This window comes from Ceratotherium simum, chromosome 21 (assembly GCF_057802395.1).
Source record: "Ceratotherium simum simum isolate JZ-2026a chromosome 21, ASM5780239v1, whole genome shotgun sequence".
Classification (NCBI taxonomy): domain Eukaryota; kingdom Metazoa; phylum Chordata; class Mammalia; order Perissodactyla; family Rhinocerotidae; genus Ceratotherium; species Ceratotherium simum.
In genome coordinates, this window is record NC_141920.1 from 6,294,112 (window position 1) to 6,312,008 (window position 17,897).

The window sequence follows — 17,897 nt, forward strand, 5'->3', positions numbered from 1 at the left end:
TCAACTATGGTAACTTAAGAAGCAAGTAGAAAGACGTATTTTCTCCCTAAAAGTACATGCGTGTTTCTATCTACTTTAGTGGTGACAATTAAACCATCCTGATCCCTGGGATTGAAATGGCATAGATTCCACGCTGTGGAGTGGCTTCCATATAAAATAAGAACCTTGGGCAAGACTAGACTTAGAATTTGGTTTGGACTTTGAATTATTCACTGATTTTTGAAAAAAAAATGACTTTTTCTTTGATACATCACAAAATTATTTTTAGAACATATGATGATGTGGATTTCAGGAAGAACAAAATGGTGACATGGTTCATGCTTCTCATTGTCTTAAAATAATTAATGAAGGAAATTCACTCAGAAACATCCCAAAGAGCCTGCAAATGTTTGCAAGAAATTTAGTTGGACACTTTATCCATACATCTTTTTTAAAAAAGAAACCTTATAACCCTGATATCTTAACAGTTAAGATACATTTAATCTTATACATTAAAAAAAGTTATACATACACCTGCTACAAATAAACTTTCTATTGGTGATTATGTATCAATGTTTTCTTTCTTCATTGGGCGTGACTTTAGTGATTGTACCTGTGTTAATGTCATGCTTATTCAAACATTTCTTTGTCGTTTGATCTATTGCCATTTTTTTCAAATAAAGTTATCGTAGCTGAACTATGTAAATACCCACACACACGTATCGCTGCTTCTTCATTGATTGTCGTTCTCCTGGCTCATTGTTTTAGAGGCCCTGTCACAACGGCTGACACGAATTGCTTTCCATTTACCAGGCACGGCGGTAAGGGCCGACTCCTGTGATCTTCCCGATGACTCTGTGAGAAAGGGCCATTATTATATCCCCGGCGGGAGGGGAGGCACACAGAGGTTAAGTAACTTGGCCAAGACCACACAGCTGGTAAGTGGCACAGCTGGGGTTTGAACTCAGCCCACCTGGCTCCAGAGACCGTGAAGGTCAAGAGTGTGGGTTTCGGAGTTCAGCCACTCACCTAACTCGTGACCTGGGGCAAGTTACCTGACCTCCTGGAGCTCAGTTTCTTCATCTGTAAAATGGGGATCAATCCTGCCTCGCCGGTTCCATCAGATGATGGCGAAGAGTGCTCAGGGCGGGCCCATTGCAGGGCACACACATGGTAAGCGTGCTTTTCTGGACTTCTGGGTTCTTCAGCCGTCTTCATTGTAAACGGGGGTTCTGCACCCCATTATCCGCTTGTGTTGATTGCCGTATTTGCCAGTAGGAGCTGTTCTGAGGCATGGTCAGTCCCCGCACTGGGAACAGGGGGGCTGAGGTTTGTTGGGGGGTGTTACTGTGTTCCAGGCATCATGCTTGGGGCTCCCATGCCTGATGGCGTGGAGCAGCCCTCTGCTGAACGTTGAAGCATCGTGCCCCTCAAGGGCTCTTCCTGGCCTTTGGAGGTTTGCTCTGCTGGGTGGGGAGAAAGGGTTGAAATGGAGACTGTGTAATCTGTCAGCATGGGGGAGGGGAAGTGGCTGGTGGAATGCTCTCCTGATATTCCACAGCCCCGTGGTAACTCCCCTAAATGGGAATATCTAAGGGAATGTTCAGGGAGTGGCCAGAGAGTCGGAGGGAGACCTAGGAGTTCCCAGTGAAGGGGGCCACCGGCAGGCAAGGTCTGTGAAGGCAGGAACAGCTAAGCATTGAATGCTGCTCCCTGGAGGTCCAGCAAGATGATGATCATGGAATGTCCTTCCCATTTAGTTATGGAATGGTCTTTGGTGGCCTTGGATCGGGGGGTGTTGGGGCTAGGGGGCAGCACCGGTGTGTGCACTGGTACCTCACTCACTGGGGCTGCCTGGTGGGGGGCGCACGTGGGTGCACAAACTGCTCACTGGGGGTGTGGGGTGGGGTGCCTGGCCACACACTGACTGCTCACTGGGGGTGTGGGGTGGGGTGCCTCGCCACACACTGACTGCTCACTGGGGGAGTGGGGTGGGCTGCCTGGGCACACACTGACTGCTCACTGGGCGTGTGGGGTGGGGTGCATGGGTGCACAGTAACTGCTCCCCGGCGGTGTGGGGTGGGGTGTGTGGGTGCACACACTGACTGCTCACTGGGGGTGCCAGGATCCTCCCCAGGAGTTGTTGCCTTACTGTCCCCCTCTCAGTCCCCTGCAGAAAAGCACTTGGGGAGGCCATGAGTCGTCCCCAGACTGTACCCATCTCCTTTGTAGGACAGACTTGTCTTCTTCCACTACTCCTGGCATACTCTTAAAAAACTCCCTGGTGCAATACTCTGGGAGAATAGCTTGGCAGTATTGCTAAAGCTGAACACAATTCCACTTCTAGGTATGCTACCCAAATTCTCCACAATACAGGCACCAGAATGTTCATAGCAGCACTGCTTTAAGAGCCCAAGTTGGAAACTGCCCAAATGCCCATGAACTGTAGAAGGGGTAACTGACCATGGTATAATCAAGCTGTGGAATATTATATGGCGATGAGCATGGATGGGCATCACAGTAATGTGATGAATTGCACAAACACTGTTGAATTAAAGAAGCCAGCTACAAAAGAATGTATGCTGTGTTGTTCGAAAACAAGCAAAACTAACCTATGGTTTGAGAAGGTGGGGAAAGAGGGGGTGCAGGTGTGTTCCGTTTCTTGGTCTGGGAGGGGGTTCCGTGGGGGTTCACTTTGGGACGGTTCACTGAGCTGCACACGTATGGTCTGTGCACATACTATCTGCACGCTGTGATGCGGTGGAAAAGTTCTAGCTGTCGGCCTGCCACTGAGACGCGTGGTTAAGGTCTCCGATTTGGGTGGGACCTGAGTTGAGTCCCAGCTCCTTGACCCCGGGCAGGCTGCTCGGCACCTCCGGGGTCTCACGTGCATCCCCGCCAGGGTGGCATTGTGCTCACCTCCTAGGGTGACCTGAAGGCTGAGCAGGAAGGGTGACAGAGGACTGGCCCAGGGCATGTCCACAGTGACAGAGTCCAGGTTCTTTGCCATGCCCCCTCACCCTGGGGTTCCCTCCCGAGGGTCATTTGATTCCCGGTGGACTGCACTTCCTAGAGGCCGCCACAGAAGACCCTCCCTCGTGGCCTTGTCTGTAAAGGAGAGTGCAGACTGGTGACGTCCCCACCGTCATTCTTTGCCGTCCAGTTCAGTCATTCCCAGAGATTGGGTCAGAAGAGCACTGTTGCACGTGGGTACAGGGGGGGTGTGTGAGGAGGACAGCCTTAGTCTGGAGGGGCTGTGGATGGCTTCCGGAGAGTCTTTTCCTCTGGCCAGCTCTCCACGTGTGGCCCAGGATTCCAGCAGCTATGGCTCAGAGGTTACCTTCCCGAGGTCTCTCTAGAGGGAGGGCCACTCCCGTGCCCAGCCAGAGTCCCCTGGCCTCGAGGACTTCACCTGCCCCCTCTGCCCTCACCCCAGTACCTTTTAGAACGAGTATTAAGGTTTAAAACAGAATTTTTTTTTAAATGGAGACCTGTAGGAAGCGCCTCGGGCTGCCAGTGTTGGCAGCCTCTCCCTCGGAGGCGTTCCCATCCTGCTTGCCCCCGTGGCCGCCCTCACCCAGCCCGAGAGCTGTCAGGGCTTGTGAAGCACGCCCGCGCTCAGGTTTCTCCTCTGCTCAGGTTTCTCCTCTCTGTGGCAGAGCTGGTCCCGCCGTCTCTCCCTCTCTCTCGCCGTCTCTCTGTCTCTTCCTCTCATCTCAAGTGGAGATGGGGCTGTATCTCCCAGGAGATGAGAGGATCTGCAGGTGCTGCAGACCTGCCCCATTCTGCATCTTTCCAGCACTTGCTGACTCCCAGCGTCATCCCTGCTCCATTTGGTCCAGAGGATGCAAGATCCTTGGTAAGCATAGGTCCACTCCCAGAAACTCTGTTCTCGGGCTTATCTGCACATTGCTGTTTGTTTATCATCTATGAAATGGGCATAATGTCTTAGTCTAGTATCTGCCAGTATCAGGGAGAAGGGCTGAGGCCCTTGCCTTATTTTGTCCTGAAGTCGTTGTCAAAACTTCCCTCCCCAACTCTGCCATTCACCTGTTTTTCTGCTTTTAGTCTGAGGCTGTGGTTGTAAACCCTGGCTGCTATTAGAGATACCTGGGGTTCTTTAAAAAGTACAGGTTTCTGGGCTGCCTCCCCAAAGATGCTGATTCAATAGGTTCAGAGGGGCAAGAACAGCGGGGTGCTGGAGCCCCCTGTGTGCCAGTCTTCCCACCTCCATCTTCAGCGACCTTGCTTTGGTAGCTTGAGATCTGCCAAGATGGAAAATGGCAAACACTACAGATCAGGTCCCCGAGAGCCGATTATTAAACATCTGCCAGCCCACTGCTGGGCCAGGGCATCAATATTTTTTCAAAGCTCGCACGGTGACTTTCATATGCGGCCAGGGCTGAGCACCACTGGCCTCAGTACCCCGTGACAGGATAGTAAGGTTTGTGTTTACCAGCAGCTCCCTGTTCTCTAGCCTCACCGGAGGTTAAGCTGTTTTCGTGAATGAGTTCACTTAACTCGCACATCAACCCATGAAGGAGGATTATATCCCCATTTTTTAGATGAGGAAATTGAGGTCCAGATAGGTTCCCTGGTACCTTGTCTAGGCCACACAGCTAGTTAGTGGCTGAGTCTGGATTCGAACCCAGGCCTGAGCTCCTGGAACTCAAGTCTGTCCAGGGCCTCTGGGATGGCTCGGTCGGTGCCCTGCTCTTCCCAGAAGGTCGGATGCAGAGTCATTGCCCTTGTTGTTCAAGGTGGCCGTGGAGTCTGAGCCTGTGACCCTCTGGTCTGCAGCGGGTCAGCGTGGAATGGGCGGTGGTCACCAGGGTTACTGGCAATGGGCACGTCTCCTTCTAGCTTCAGCAAGATGCTCAGACCCTGAGCCAGTGAAATCCAGTTACTGATGGGCTTTTGGTGCCCGCTTTTCTTCCCTGTCCAGTGGAACACGACAGAGAGTTCTTCCAGCCACGCTACCACCATCGGGAGTTCCGGTTTGACCTATCCAAGATCCCGGAAGGGGAGGCCGTGACTGCAGCCGAGTTCCGGATCTACAAGGACTACGTCCGGGAGCGCTTTGATAACGAGACCTTCCGGATCAGCGTTTACCAGGTGCTGCAGGAGCACTTGGGCAGGTGGGTGCTGTCCTCGTGCCTGGGGGGCTGGTGCTGAGGGGAGGGAGGGAGGGATGGCCGCAGGTGGTCCCTTTGGGGCAGGGCAGTCACCCTGTCTTCCACCAAGGAGCAGCAACCATGGGCCAGGCCCTGTACTGAATATCATTTTTAAAGAAGGCTTATGGTGTATGTCGCTGTTTCTTAACACTATCACCGTCAGCGAATCGAGTTAGGAATAGGGGTCGGCCAGGTGGGCCTGGGGTTTTGTGTCCCTTAGGGGTATTTATGGGTGGCCTGGGTCTGGCATGTGTTTGGGGGCATGGAAGAGAGGGGGATGGGAACGAGGAAGAAACGTTTTTGAAGGTCTACCTCTGTCCCATTCATCACTCTGAAACCCAGCACATGGTGTCAGATGACCAATGAAAGTCGCCATTTGTAACACAATATGAGGGGATTAAAAACCCCCAAACCAAAAATAAATGGGCAGAGAACTCTCAGCCTTCCAAAAATCACGAGTTCAGGAACCAAAAGCTTGTGTTGGAAGACTTTGATTTCTTGAGACCCTTTAATTTCAAGGTCTTCTGAGAGGTCAGAAGGCTAAGAGAATGTGCTGGAACATCTTACAGTACATTCTACAGTCCTGAGATAGACGTGACCACGTGGTCATACCCAGTGGCTGGGTTTTGGACGTTATCAGGCTGTTGGACTTTTACCATCCCCGCGGATGCCATTCCTTGGTAATTAATGGAAGAAAGGTGGTGTGGGTGCCTCCTTCTCGTGGGAAGTTCTAGCATCTTCGGCTGGAACGGGGACCTGTTACCACATTCAGGGGCAAAGGAACCATCACCACATTTGCTAAGTGCTGCCATTTTGGGGGTCTCCTTAAATACTCAGAAAACCAGACTTTTCTTGAGTGTTTCCGACGTGTTGCATTTGTCGTTTCATTTCATATTCACAACAGCCCTCGTCTGTGAACTGGGGAGAATTAAGAAGCAAAGGTGTATTGCTTGCCTGAGGCCGCCCAGAGAGAAGGCGGCTGAACTGGGGCTTGAGCCCAGGCATATAAAATATATTTCCTTTAAAAGCTCGTTTTTGAATACGTAAGACGCGTTCATGGTGTAAAATTCAAAAGAGAGAAAAGCAGCTGGAGTGAAAATTGAGGCTTCTCCTCCGTGCCCCAGCGCCCCATCCCTCAGGCAGCCTGTGCCACCAGTGTCTTAGGTTTCCTCAAATCAGCGAATACATTTGTGCTTATATATTTTCACAAAGGGCATGTCATATACCCTCTCCTGCACCTCGAGACAGTAAACCTTGACGGTCCTTCCATGTCGGTTCCCACGAAGTGTCCCTGTTCGTTGAATCACTGCACATCTTCACTGTCTGGGTTATAAGGTATTTATCCAGTTTCCTGTGTGCACACGGGGGCTCGCCGTTGTTCCGTATTATTGACGGCGCGGCGGGGAGGAGGGCCGGGGGGTAACTTTGTCGACACATCATTCTACACTTGTGCATCACTATCAGTCGGATACAGTTCTAGAAATAGAATTCTGGGGTCAGAGGGCGTGCATAGCAGTAAGTGATAGATTTTGCTGATCTGCTGTCCTTCTGTCAATTTATACTCCCTCCAGCAACATGGAGAAGGCCTGTTTCCTTGAGTGCTTGTGCTCGCCAACACCATCTCTTATCAAACTGTTTTGATCTTTGTCAGTCTGGTGGGGGACAAATGGTATCTCAGTGTGGATGACATTTGCATTTTAGAGCCCCACTTGAATGCATTGCCCTTGCTGCTTCCCTGCTGGAGAGGACGGCAGAGCCCCCGGAGGGGATGGGGAAGGCGACAGACAGCCTTGGCAGTTGCCTCCAAATCTTACTAGAGGCACTCAGGTGCCCCAGTTAACCCGGGTGGGCTGTGCCCTGGCCCCCAGGCCCACTTACAAGAGGAAGCATCGAGTTCATTCCCGGGAGGGGGTGACATATGTTTGCTCTGAACTCTGACAGATCCCCCGGACTCTTGAACAAGAACATGTCTGACTTTTCTCGTGAAGGCTGAGTAACTGGGAGCGAGGCAGGTACCCAGAGGCTATCGTCAACAGTACTCGATAGGCCCATTTGTGCAAACCTCGAGCCCTGCTCACGCCCCGGACCTCCAGGCAGGCTCCCCAAACCTGCCTGCGAATCTCCATCAAGAGTTTAACCTCAGGAAAGTGATCTGGCTGACAGAACTGGAGGGGTTGGCTGGTGTCTCCCATGCGGCTCATGCTCCGAGTTCTCCGCGCAGGAATATGTTTGCCCTCCCTGGTCGGTGGTCGTTGGGGTTAGCCGGGATTCTGCCGATGCCAGCCCCCCCCTTCCCCTGAGCAGAGCTTGCTGCAGGACTGGCAGCACCCTCAGGCACTGCTCTGGATGAGAGGGGTGTCCCCACGTATTGGTCCCACACCTCCTGTGCTCTCCGACTCTGCTCCATACGCTGGAAAGAGCACTGGAGACCCTGCAAGGGACGTGATGGGCACGGTGCCTCCTTCACAGAGTCAGAGGCCGCTATATTCAGAAGGAGACGAGCCCAGTGGTTCGTTTATTCCACCGCTGCTAAGCATCTCCGTGCCAGGCACTGGTCTCTGAGCCGGACTATGAGAGCAAGCTGGCTCGGGTCACAGGGGCAGGGACCTCGTCTAAAATGTTGGCTGAGGGGTGTGCTAGTGTCCTGGGGCTGCCTAAAAAGTACCACAGCCTGGGTGGCTGACCACCATAGAAATTTATTCTCTCCCAGTTCTGGAAGCCAGAAGTCTGAAATCAAGGTGTTGGCAGGGCTGCGCTCCCTCTGCAGCCTGCAGGGGAGGATCCTTCCTGCCTCCTCCAGCCTCTGGTGGTGGTGGACTGTCAGCATTCCTGCCCTACAGCTGCACCGCTCCAGTCTCTGCCTGTGTTGTCCCACGGCTGTCTCTCAGGGCATTCTCTCTGTGCGCCTCTCTCCTCTTCTTATAAGGAAACCAGTCTTCTTGGATTAGGGGCCCACCCTGCTCCAGAATGACCTCACCTTACTTAACTAATTACATCTGCAAAGGCTCTGTTTCCAAATAAGGTCACCTTCACAGGTACCAGGAGCCGGACTTGAGCACATCTTTTTGGGGGATGCAATTCAGCCCACAACAGGGGGTGAGGAAGGCAGGCACTAAACAAGTAAATAAACCGACTGGCCTGATAAGGTGATCAGGTGATTGAGGCAGGGAGGGACGTGTGAATGACAACAAGGACCCAGCAATGGGGGGCGGGGTGGGGGAGTGTCTCAGGGGAACTGCAAGGGCTGCCATCTAAGGCGGGGACAAGTGTGGGTCCTAGGAAGGACGTGAGGGAGGCGATGGTGAGCCACTTAGTCCTTCCTTAGATGAAGCATGAGCCTTGGCTTCCCCACCAGGCTGCCAGCTCTCCTTTCTGCCCATGTCTGCCTGCTGACTCTCTGGGCACCTGGTTCCATCACCGCTTGAGATGGCTGCCTCCTCGACCCTGCCTTAGATCCGAGGGGTGGATCCAGAGGCCCTGGGGAGGGCAGAAGGCCTGAGTCACTGTGGTTGGAAGAGGGAGGGGCAGGACAGCTGTCTGGGGCTCCCTGGGAGGCAGCCAGGGCAGGTGTAAGAGTTTGCCCCCCACGAGCAGCTTGGCCACAGGCCATCTCTGGGGATGCCACTTCTGGCTTGCTGGGAGACCAAGTCCTCCATCAGCAAAGCTCTGAGCACCTGCTGCATGCCGTGCACCTGTGGAAGTAACCAGACCCAAGTCCCTGCCCTCCAGGAGCCCACACTGGAGGAGGCAGGGAGCGCAGTGAGAGGCAGTGGCGGGGGAAGGGCCTGCTCTCTTTAGATTTCTGAGTTTCCTTTCTGTACTTGAAAGAAGGAAGCAAGGCCCTCATTCTCCAGAAGTTAAAAAGTTAAAATTTTTGTTAAAAAATTATTTATTTTTTCTGGGTGAGTGGTTTTGTTTTTGATTCCAGAAGCAAAATGATCCTATTATGTAATTCCCGAGGTGGGATAACCCAGCTATTAAGAGTGTGGATTCGAATCCCGACACCACATACCAGTGTGGCCTTGGGCCGTAGTAACCCTCAGAGCCTCAGTTTCCCCCTCTGTATAATGAGGATAATAATTGAATCTACCTCCCAAGGTTGTGGTTAGGATAAAAGGAGTTAACATACCTACTTAGAACATAGTAAGTGCTCAATAAAGGTTCACTAATATTATCATCATCATCATCATCACCACCACACCACCAGCACCACCACCATCATCACCATCACCATAACCATCACCCGCCAACACCAGCACTGTTGCCATCATCATCATCACCATCATAACCACCGTCACCATCACCATTGCCATCATGACCATCATCATCATCACCATCATCACCACCACCATTGCCATCATCACCACCATCACCATTGCCATCATCACCATTCCCAGCATCACCACCATCACCATTGCCATCATCACCATTCCCAGCATCACCACCATCACCATCATCATCCCACCATCACCATCATCACCACCATCACCATCATCACCATCACCGTCACCATTGCCATCCTCATCATCATTACAGAGACTGGAGAGAGACCTTCTTAGGAAAATGGAGAGCTCCAGGTTTTGGCTGTGGCACTGCCTTCTCCCTCTTTGTTAAATCCATTAATTTTGCAGCCTCAGATAGGGATGAAGGCCTGGGCTTGTGTGGAGATGGAGCCCTTGTTTGCATTTTGCCAGCCTGGGGCCATGCATCTTCTTCAAGCTGAAGGCCTGCGCCCGATCTGATCTGCCCGAGGAGCCCACGTCCTGCCCCTGCCGCCCTGCTGTGTGGCCGGCCTGCTCCCTCTGCTAAGGGAGCCGTGGCCTCGCTGCTGCCGGCCGCCCAGCTGTGCAGAGCTGGGACATCTGGCTCTCCAGCGAGCCTCTGCCTGAGCTCCAGGAAAGCCCTGGGGGTGCCGGGGATTAGCTGGCTTTGGGTTGGCCTCGGCGTCTCTCCTCTTGTGGCAGCCACTTTCCACCGAGTCCTCTAGATCTCTTGGAATCCAGATTAAATTCCGATAATGAGCGGAGCTGGAGGCCTTCCACGGCCCCGGGGCCCTGCTTGCCGTGCGGCCCCAGACAGCTGGAGAGGCGTGCTGGTGGGCTGTGGGGTGAGTAGGGCTGAGAGGCCAGTCTGGGGGGCGGTCTTAGCTCCGGTGGCCTTGCTGGGCAGTGGTGGGGAGGCCAAGGGATCAGAGTCTTGCCCTCTTTTTCTGAACCACAGGCCCGGGGCCAGACCAGCAGGGACCCAGCTTCCCGGAGCTGGACTCACTTCTGTCCCCGTTGGCTCAAACTCTGGTTCCAGCTGAAGGAGAGGGTGTTGGGGTGGTGGTTGCGCTAGTTAACCGGTTTATTTGTGGAACCTGGACTGAGCATTTTCCATCCTGACCCCTAGCCTGCTCCCCGCAGTGCTGCCCCATCTGTAGGGGACGTGGTTGCTCTGTGACACACCCCTGGGGGCCGCAGGCCAGCCAGGGCAGCAGAACCTGCTTGGAGGGAGTCAGTCACTGCCAAGGTCGAGATGATATTGGCAGCTGGATGAAAATATCCCTTGGTCTGTCTCCGGGACTTTGATTGCCAGGAGGGTGACCTCAGAGTGGTCTCCAGGGCCAAGATTGGATCAGCTGCTGCCTGAGTCACTCTGAGGAAGAGGGAGCTGTCCCCGTGATGGGCCAGAGGGGAAGGCTGCTTGCCAGCTTCCTTCAGCCCAGGGCGGCCCGCGGGGCGATGAGGAGGGAGGAGGCGAGCACTGTGCCCTGTGCTGCCCAGGTGGGGGCTCTGTCACCACAGCCCCGCCAGCAGCCTTCCCCAGGGCTCCCAGCTCCCTGTGTGGAGGAGGCGTCGTGAGTGTCCCCAGCCAGTGCCCCCAACCCTGCAGGAGCGCACACACCTGCTGCAGCTCGTACCTTCTCTCAAGAAGGAAGCTTCACTCAGAGCTTCTCTGACCCGAGCCCAGCAGTATCTGTGCCCTTTACTAGTTCAGTTCAGAGGCATGGCTCCCCGGGGTCAGGGGAAGATGCAGGTTCTGAGCCAGCTAGCTGGGGGGGCCTGAGCTCCTGCATTTCTGAAAGCTCCTGGGGGGGTGCCTTATGACGGCGATCCATGGAAACGGGTGAGAAGATGGGTGGGTGCTGGGTGCAGAGGATGTCTCACTGGGAGAGCTTGGCAGTCCCCACACCAGGCGGCCCCAGGATGGCGGGTCGCCTGACCCTTCCCCTGTCTCATCGTGTTCAAGGTTAAGGACTTGGTACCGAGACTCTGACTCTTCTCTGACTTCATTCACCCTGAGCGTGTCTGGGCAGAGGGACACGGTCACACTCCAGAGCACATCCCCACCCCGTGCCCCAGGCTCCTCGTTACTTCGTGCTCGCTGGATGTGACTGTGTGCCGGCACTTCAGCTTCGTGTACCTTGAAACGATCCTACAAAGACTTCTTATCCCCATTTGCCAGGTGTGGAGATGGGCTCAGAGAGAGGAAGTAACTTACCTGAGATCACACAGCTAGAAAGTGGCAGACTTGGGACTTGAACGAGGGCCTTAGATTCCAGCGCTCACGGCCTTGGCCACGGCAGGACCACAGTGCTTCTCGCTCGTCCTTGTTTCCTCGCCTGGGGCTCAACCAGGGTGACTGTGCGTCCCAAGCTGTGGTCCTCACCCTTGACTGTGCCGTAGAGCCACCTGCGGGGCTTTTACAACCCTGGAAACATCGGAGTCTGGGCTGGGGCTGGGCACCCGTATTTTTTAAAGCTCCCAGGCGATTCCCTGTGTAGCCAGGGCCATGAACAGGTGGCTAAGATCTCACTTCTCTCTCATCTGTGAGCCGTCTAATGTGCCCGAGAGATGGAAGTGGAGAGATTTCTTCTAGTCCAGGCCCCCAGATTCCCTTTGGCTTGGTCTCTCAAAGACGACTTTTTTTTTCCCTCAGAACTGAGCCCAAAGTGTGGTCCAGGCCTTGACTGACAGTCTGAATGGCACAGGGAAGGAGCTGGCTGAGGGTGGAGATCTCATTGGGCTCTGGCTCCCAAGGCTTCTGGAAGCTTCTGGAGCCTTCTTGCTGCTCCCGAAGGCCTACGTGCCTGGTTCTGCGTCTCCTGGCTTCCACCTCTCCCACTACACCCCAGCCCCAGGGTGTGAGCTCTGGTTTTGAGCTGCTTTCCCAGGAGTTGCTGGTACAGCTCCCCAGTAGCCTTTTCAGAGAGCATGGGGGAGCAGCTGGCTGCCAGGGCACGGCCGGAACGTCCTGGAAGGTCAGAGGAGGGCATGCCCGAGAGCAGCCTGGTCAGGAACGCCTTGGCACTTTTCCCTGCTGCCTGTCTCTAGCCCCACTCCAAATCCCAGCTCAGAGCTGCTTGAGCAGGAGCGAAGGGCCCTTCACGCCTCTCGGTTCCTCTGGGGGTCCGCTCACGTGTGCAAAGGGATCACTCTGGGAAACGCCTGCAGTCAGCGACACCTCGCTGGGCAGGGGCGGCAAGCTGCTGCGTCCAGTCCAGTGAGTGGGTCGAAGCGCAGTCAGCCTGCCCTGCTCGGCATCCTGGGGGGACATGGCCTGTTGGCTTCCGGTCCTGCAGGCCAAGGCCGTCCAGTGGACCTGGGGGTTTTGTTGGTCTTTGTGCCTTCTGTTTCCTTCCATAATTCATCCCCAGACTGGCTTTGCAGGGGGAGCACGGGCAGTGGTTGGAGAACCAGTGGTGACAGATCCTGTCTGTGGAGTGCCGGAGAGTCGAGGGCTTAGCAAGTGACACGCATCCTCTCTTATTCCTCACGACAACCTCGAAAAGTCTGTGTTCTCCCATCTGTGGAGGAGGTCGCTGGAGCAGAGTGGTCCAGTGACCCTCCCAAGGTCACATACTAGACGAGGAATTCAAACCAGGTAATAAGTAAAATTTCGGGTGCTGGGCCCCAGCCCCAGAGTTCTGATGCAATTGGTCCTGGTGTCACCTTGGCCCTGATAGTTTTAGCTCCTCAGAGTGGACTTGCTCCCAGCTCTGTCCTGCTCCTTTGAGGATCTGAGGGGCCTTGGACGAGTCACTTCGTCCGTTCAATGGGGTGGAGACTCGTGTCCTGCTCCCCTCCTGGGGACAGTGCTGGTGAGCGGCAGTGTAGGGTCCCCGAGGTGAGCGGACAGGACCCGGATGCCTCTCCAGGGGAGGAGAGTGCGAATGATGACACGAGGAGCATTTATGAGGCGCTTCCTCTGCGTCCAGCCCGTGGGATCACTGCACGTGGACTTAACTTGTGACGCCCCTGCAGGTTAAGTTGAGCAGATGTCCCCATGAAGCGGTCATGCCGCCCCCTTGCAGACCTGCTCCCTTTGCATCTCCGTCAGTTGGGCCGATGCCTTCCAAATTCTCAACGTCAACTGCACGCTCAGGTTGTCACATACCTCCCTTTCAATGCCAGCTCCCTGAGCTGAGGGGGGAGATGGCTGCCTTCGTGAGCAGTGGTGATGACAGAGCTGATTGTCCTGGGAACTTACCATGCAATAGACACTCTGTAGTACTTCCTGTCACCCCCCCCCCCGAGGGAGGGACCATCACCCACCCATTTTACAGACAAGGAGACTGAGGCACCTGCCAGGTTAGGGATTAAGGAAAGGAGCTGGCATCGGTCCCCCGTCACATTTGTTTTTCTTCCTTGGCTGGCGGATACACATTTTCCATTCCCTTCATGGCAATCCTAGTAATCGGGCAGTGGTGGAGAAATCGTATTTTCTGCACAAGGAAACTGAGAGAGAGAAGACAAGACCTGCCAGCTTGTCCCAGCAACGCCGTGTCGTGAGGAGGTGAAGGTGGGGGGCTTTGGGGACACCTGGATCCGCCTCTCGCGCCGCCACTTGGAAGCTGTGTGAACTTGGGTGGTTGTGGAGCCTCGCAGAGCCGCATGGGCCTCAGCGAAGATCAGCGTGGAGCTGCGGTGACCGTGATGGTTGCTTGGGGCGCGGGCACGGGTGGACGCTCCGTGAGGGCGGGAGTTTGCTCTGTTTTGCTCACTGTTGTATCGTTGGTACCCGGAGCCTGGCACACAGTGGGCACTCAGTAGAACACGTGTGTGTGAGTGGATGGAAGAATGATGAGGCCTTCTTCTGGAGTGAGGTCCTCCTGAGTGGACAGATCATCTTGCATCCAGGCGTTTCCAGCACCAGCATGGTGCCTGGCACGAGGACGTGCACGGCAGGTACCTGTTGTCTGAGTGAGCGCCGGCCAAGGAGCTGCGGTCCCTGCCTCACACTCTCCCAGCATGTCCAGCCGTGGGCCGGTCCTCCCAGCAGACCTTCCAGCATGTTTTCTCTTCCAGAACTGAAACCCGAGAATGCCTTGTTTGCAATCTTCCTTCAGCATCTGAGCCCAATTTCCAAAAAGTGAAAATTGCCCATAATTATAATACTTTTCGATCTCAGGGAAGTTTCCCTCTGATGATTATAATTATATTATTTAGAACTTGTGTGCCAGTGGGCACCCAAGGGTGGACTGTTTCTCGTCTGCACATGGGGAAATGTCAGCGTGTGTGCTGGGGCCCCCACCCCCTACACGGGAATGAATTTTGGGAGAACGGGCTTCAGTCCTGGGGGCTGGCTGTATAACTTGATCCGGCGATTTAATTCCAAGAGCACTTCATACTTGGCCCTCTGCTCGCCTATAGGAGCCTATTTTTCCAAATGTATTAACATCTGTGTTTCATATCAGGGCCTGTAATTGCTTTAGCCTTTTTGGCAGGAGACAAAGAGAATGACTATTTTTCAATTTGGTCACGAGCGGTCATCTGTAGCTGGGAAGAAGAGTGTCTGCTCAACTGTGACCTCGGTAAGGATGGGGAAGACAGGCTCACTTGGAGGACAACATTTTAGAGGAGCCAACCATGATAGGGAAGTGCTTGGCTATTCACGTGCCAGGCAGAAGTGGGCATCTGGTAGAAGCCCAAGGTCCCTCCAACACTGCTTCTTCCTTTGTCTTCCTATCGCCAGCCCCTGTCACTGCCATTTTCTCCCTATTCCTCCACAATGCCCAGGGCTTTGCACTTTGCCACTCTGAGACTGGAGGAAGGAAGGCTGACAGCTGGCCTGCCTTCCAGCATGCAGCCCACCAGTCCCCTCCGGACCCAAGGCAGGTATTGCTCGTGGAGTGCAGCACTCCCTCCCGGAACCGGACTGGGCCGGAACCCTCAGTGCAGCTCCCCCACGCGCGCAGAAACTGCCAGTGGAGTGAAGTCGCCATTGAGTGAAGCCCTGGTCACTGGTCTCAGGTCGGGGTTCCCTGAGGCCGAACCCTGAGATGAGGATTGTGTGTGAGTGAAAGATAAGAAAGTGTTTCCAGGAAAGGTGGGAGCGTGGGGGAAGGGTGCCCGTAAAGGCAGGCAGCTGGGCGAGGGGGCGGTGGCACACGGAGTCCTGCAGAGGGTGGCTCTGTCTCCCTCCTCCTGCAGGGGCTTCTGGAGACAGAGTGGCACCCCGTACCCCAGTCAGGGGTCAGGGAACTGACGTGTCTATACCTCCACATCTGTCAGTATCGTCCAAGGCAGGTTTCTGAACTGGGCACTCCTGACCTTCAGGGCTGATCGTTCTGTGTGTGGGGTGCCCTGTGCACTGTGGGTGCTTAGCGGCACCCCCGGCCTCTACCCACGAGATGACACCACCAGGTTGCGACAACCCAAAGTGCCTCCAGATGTTGTCACCTGTCCCCTGGGGGCAGGAGTGACCCAGGTTGAGAAGCTCTGGGATGGAGGGGAGGGATCCCAGCCCCAGGCACATCCACTGATGCTCACAGGGGACGTGGGCGTGGCACCTGGGAGGGGAAGCCCGCTGGACCAGCCCCAGGGATGCTGCTAGCCCTGACCACTGGCGTTTCCTGCCCGAGGGCTTTCTCTGACCCTGGGAATGTGCGAAGCCCACTGAGGAGTCGAGGCCCCGGGAGCAGCCCCCAGCCTCCTCGCGGCTTGGGAGCAGCACGCTGAGCTGTGTTCATGCCGTGTCCCAGAGGGCCGGCAGGTGTGAGCCCCAGATGCCCACGGCACCCTGTTTGGGCTTCTTTCCATCCCTGCCTCACTTCCTGCCCCTCCAGGTGGTTCCTGGGGTCACCTCTCAGGCAAACTACTTGCATTCAAGCCCTTGTCTCAGGATCTGCTTCTGGGGGTCCCCGAAATATGACGGAAGATGACAGTATCCGCCTGGCAGGGCTGTCGCAGGTTTGGTGGCTTGAGGCGCACGTGGCACCTGGCCCAGCAAGTGCTCTGTGAGCGCGAGCCGTTTCCTTGGCCTCCTCTGTTCCTTGCCAGCGCTCTGGTGTAAGGATCCGCAGTCAGAGCGAAGCCTCAGGCGCCCCCTCCCACTCCAGCTGTTCTGACCTGGCCTTTCTTTTTGGAAACCCTGGAGCCGATCACCGGAGGCACTTGCTTCTGTCTGCAGACTCCTCTGTTAAGGTCATTTCCTCTCTCCGTTTTCTGCCCATTGCACTTAGCTTTTCTGCTGGGTTTGGAGTCTTAAAACAGCCTGTGGTTCTTTAAAAAAAGAGGGCGGAAAGATGCCCCGGCAGGAACACCATGTTTGTGTTGGTTTGTTTATTCCTTGAGTGTGCGTGAAAGAGGCTGCATTTACCTCCTTCTATTTTGGTCTGGAGCTGGAGGCTGGAGGAGATGGGGCAAGCAGGGAAAGTCTCAAAAGATGAGTCTCCCATCCCTGGCTTCTGGCCCGCCCACCTCCGCGATGCCAGACGCACGCAGCTGCCCGGCAGCATGGGATTTCCAGGGCCGCTTCAGAGAATCCGCGGGGTTCCCCATGGGGTCTGGTTTTTCTGGGGGGACTCCAGAGTCTACGTTTCATCACAGTCTCTGAGCCCTGAAGTCACCAGCGTGGTTCCTCGTGTGGTTTCTGTGTGGATCGCACCTGGGTTGAACTGGAATGACAGAGTCTCCAGTTTTCCAGAAATTCTGGGGCCCAAACCCTGGAATCTTAAGCAAGAGGGAACAAGAGTTGGGTTCAAAAGTACACTTGAGATTGGCTTTCTTCCCGGCCATGGCTCCCTTCCCGCCTGTGGCCTCTGGTCCCCCTGACATGTGTGGATGAAGAGGCTGGCCCTGGTGAAGTGACGAGGGCACAGAGGTGGAGGCGGTGAAGCCCGAACAACCGGGCAGCCTCCCACGGGTGTCGGCTTGGGTGACTTGGCAGCCCTCTGATTATGGGAGTGTGTGGAGGTGCCCGGGGCTGACTGGTGTGTGTGACCGGGCAGCCTGGGCTCCCGTGGGCACAGGGCAAGTCCAGTTCTGGAGGCACCTGAGTGATTTGCAAAAACATTCACTCTTCCTCTTTTAATAACACAAACTACAGAAAGTGACACCAGAAAACCTCCTTGGCTGGTAAGAACACGCCAAAGGTACTAGCACGTCCATTCAGCATATTTTTGAGACCTACTATGTGCTGTGCTGTTCGCTAGGTGCTGGGGCGACGACAATGGTGAGCAAAGTAGGACTGATTCTTGCCAACAAGGAGCTTAAAATCTGATGGGGAAAGAGGAAAACCCAAAGTTGTACAAACAAATCTAAACCCCAGCCTGCGTGCTGGGAAGGAGAGGCGTGGAGGGTGTCTAACGAGGAATCGCCTGTTAGGGCTTCGGTGGACACCTCCCGGGGGGGCTGAGGACGAGCAAGTGTGAAGGAGGTAAAAGATTAAGGCACAGTGTTCCAGGCAGTGGGAACAGCATGTGCAAAGGCCTGTGGTGGGCTGAGAGCCTGAAAGCAGGCTGGGGTGGCTGGAACACTG

At 54.9% G+C, this 17,897-nt stretch overlaps 1 protein-coding gene across 2 annotated transcripts in view; it reads left to right on the top strand.

Annotated features, from left to right (window-relative positions):
- BMP7 (bone morphogenetic protein 7) overlaps positions 1-17,897 on the top strand; it is an 89,157-nt gene that overhangs the window by 27,528 nt on the left and 43,732 nt on the right. For both annotated transcript variants that reach the window (XM_087445090.1, XM_004430245.3), the window contains exon 2: positions 4,925-5,117. In XM_087445090.1, the coding sequence (XP_087301216.1) occupies positions 4,925-5,117 (193 nt within the window). The remainder of the gene's footprint in view (positions 1-4,924; positions 5,118-17,897) is intronic.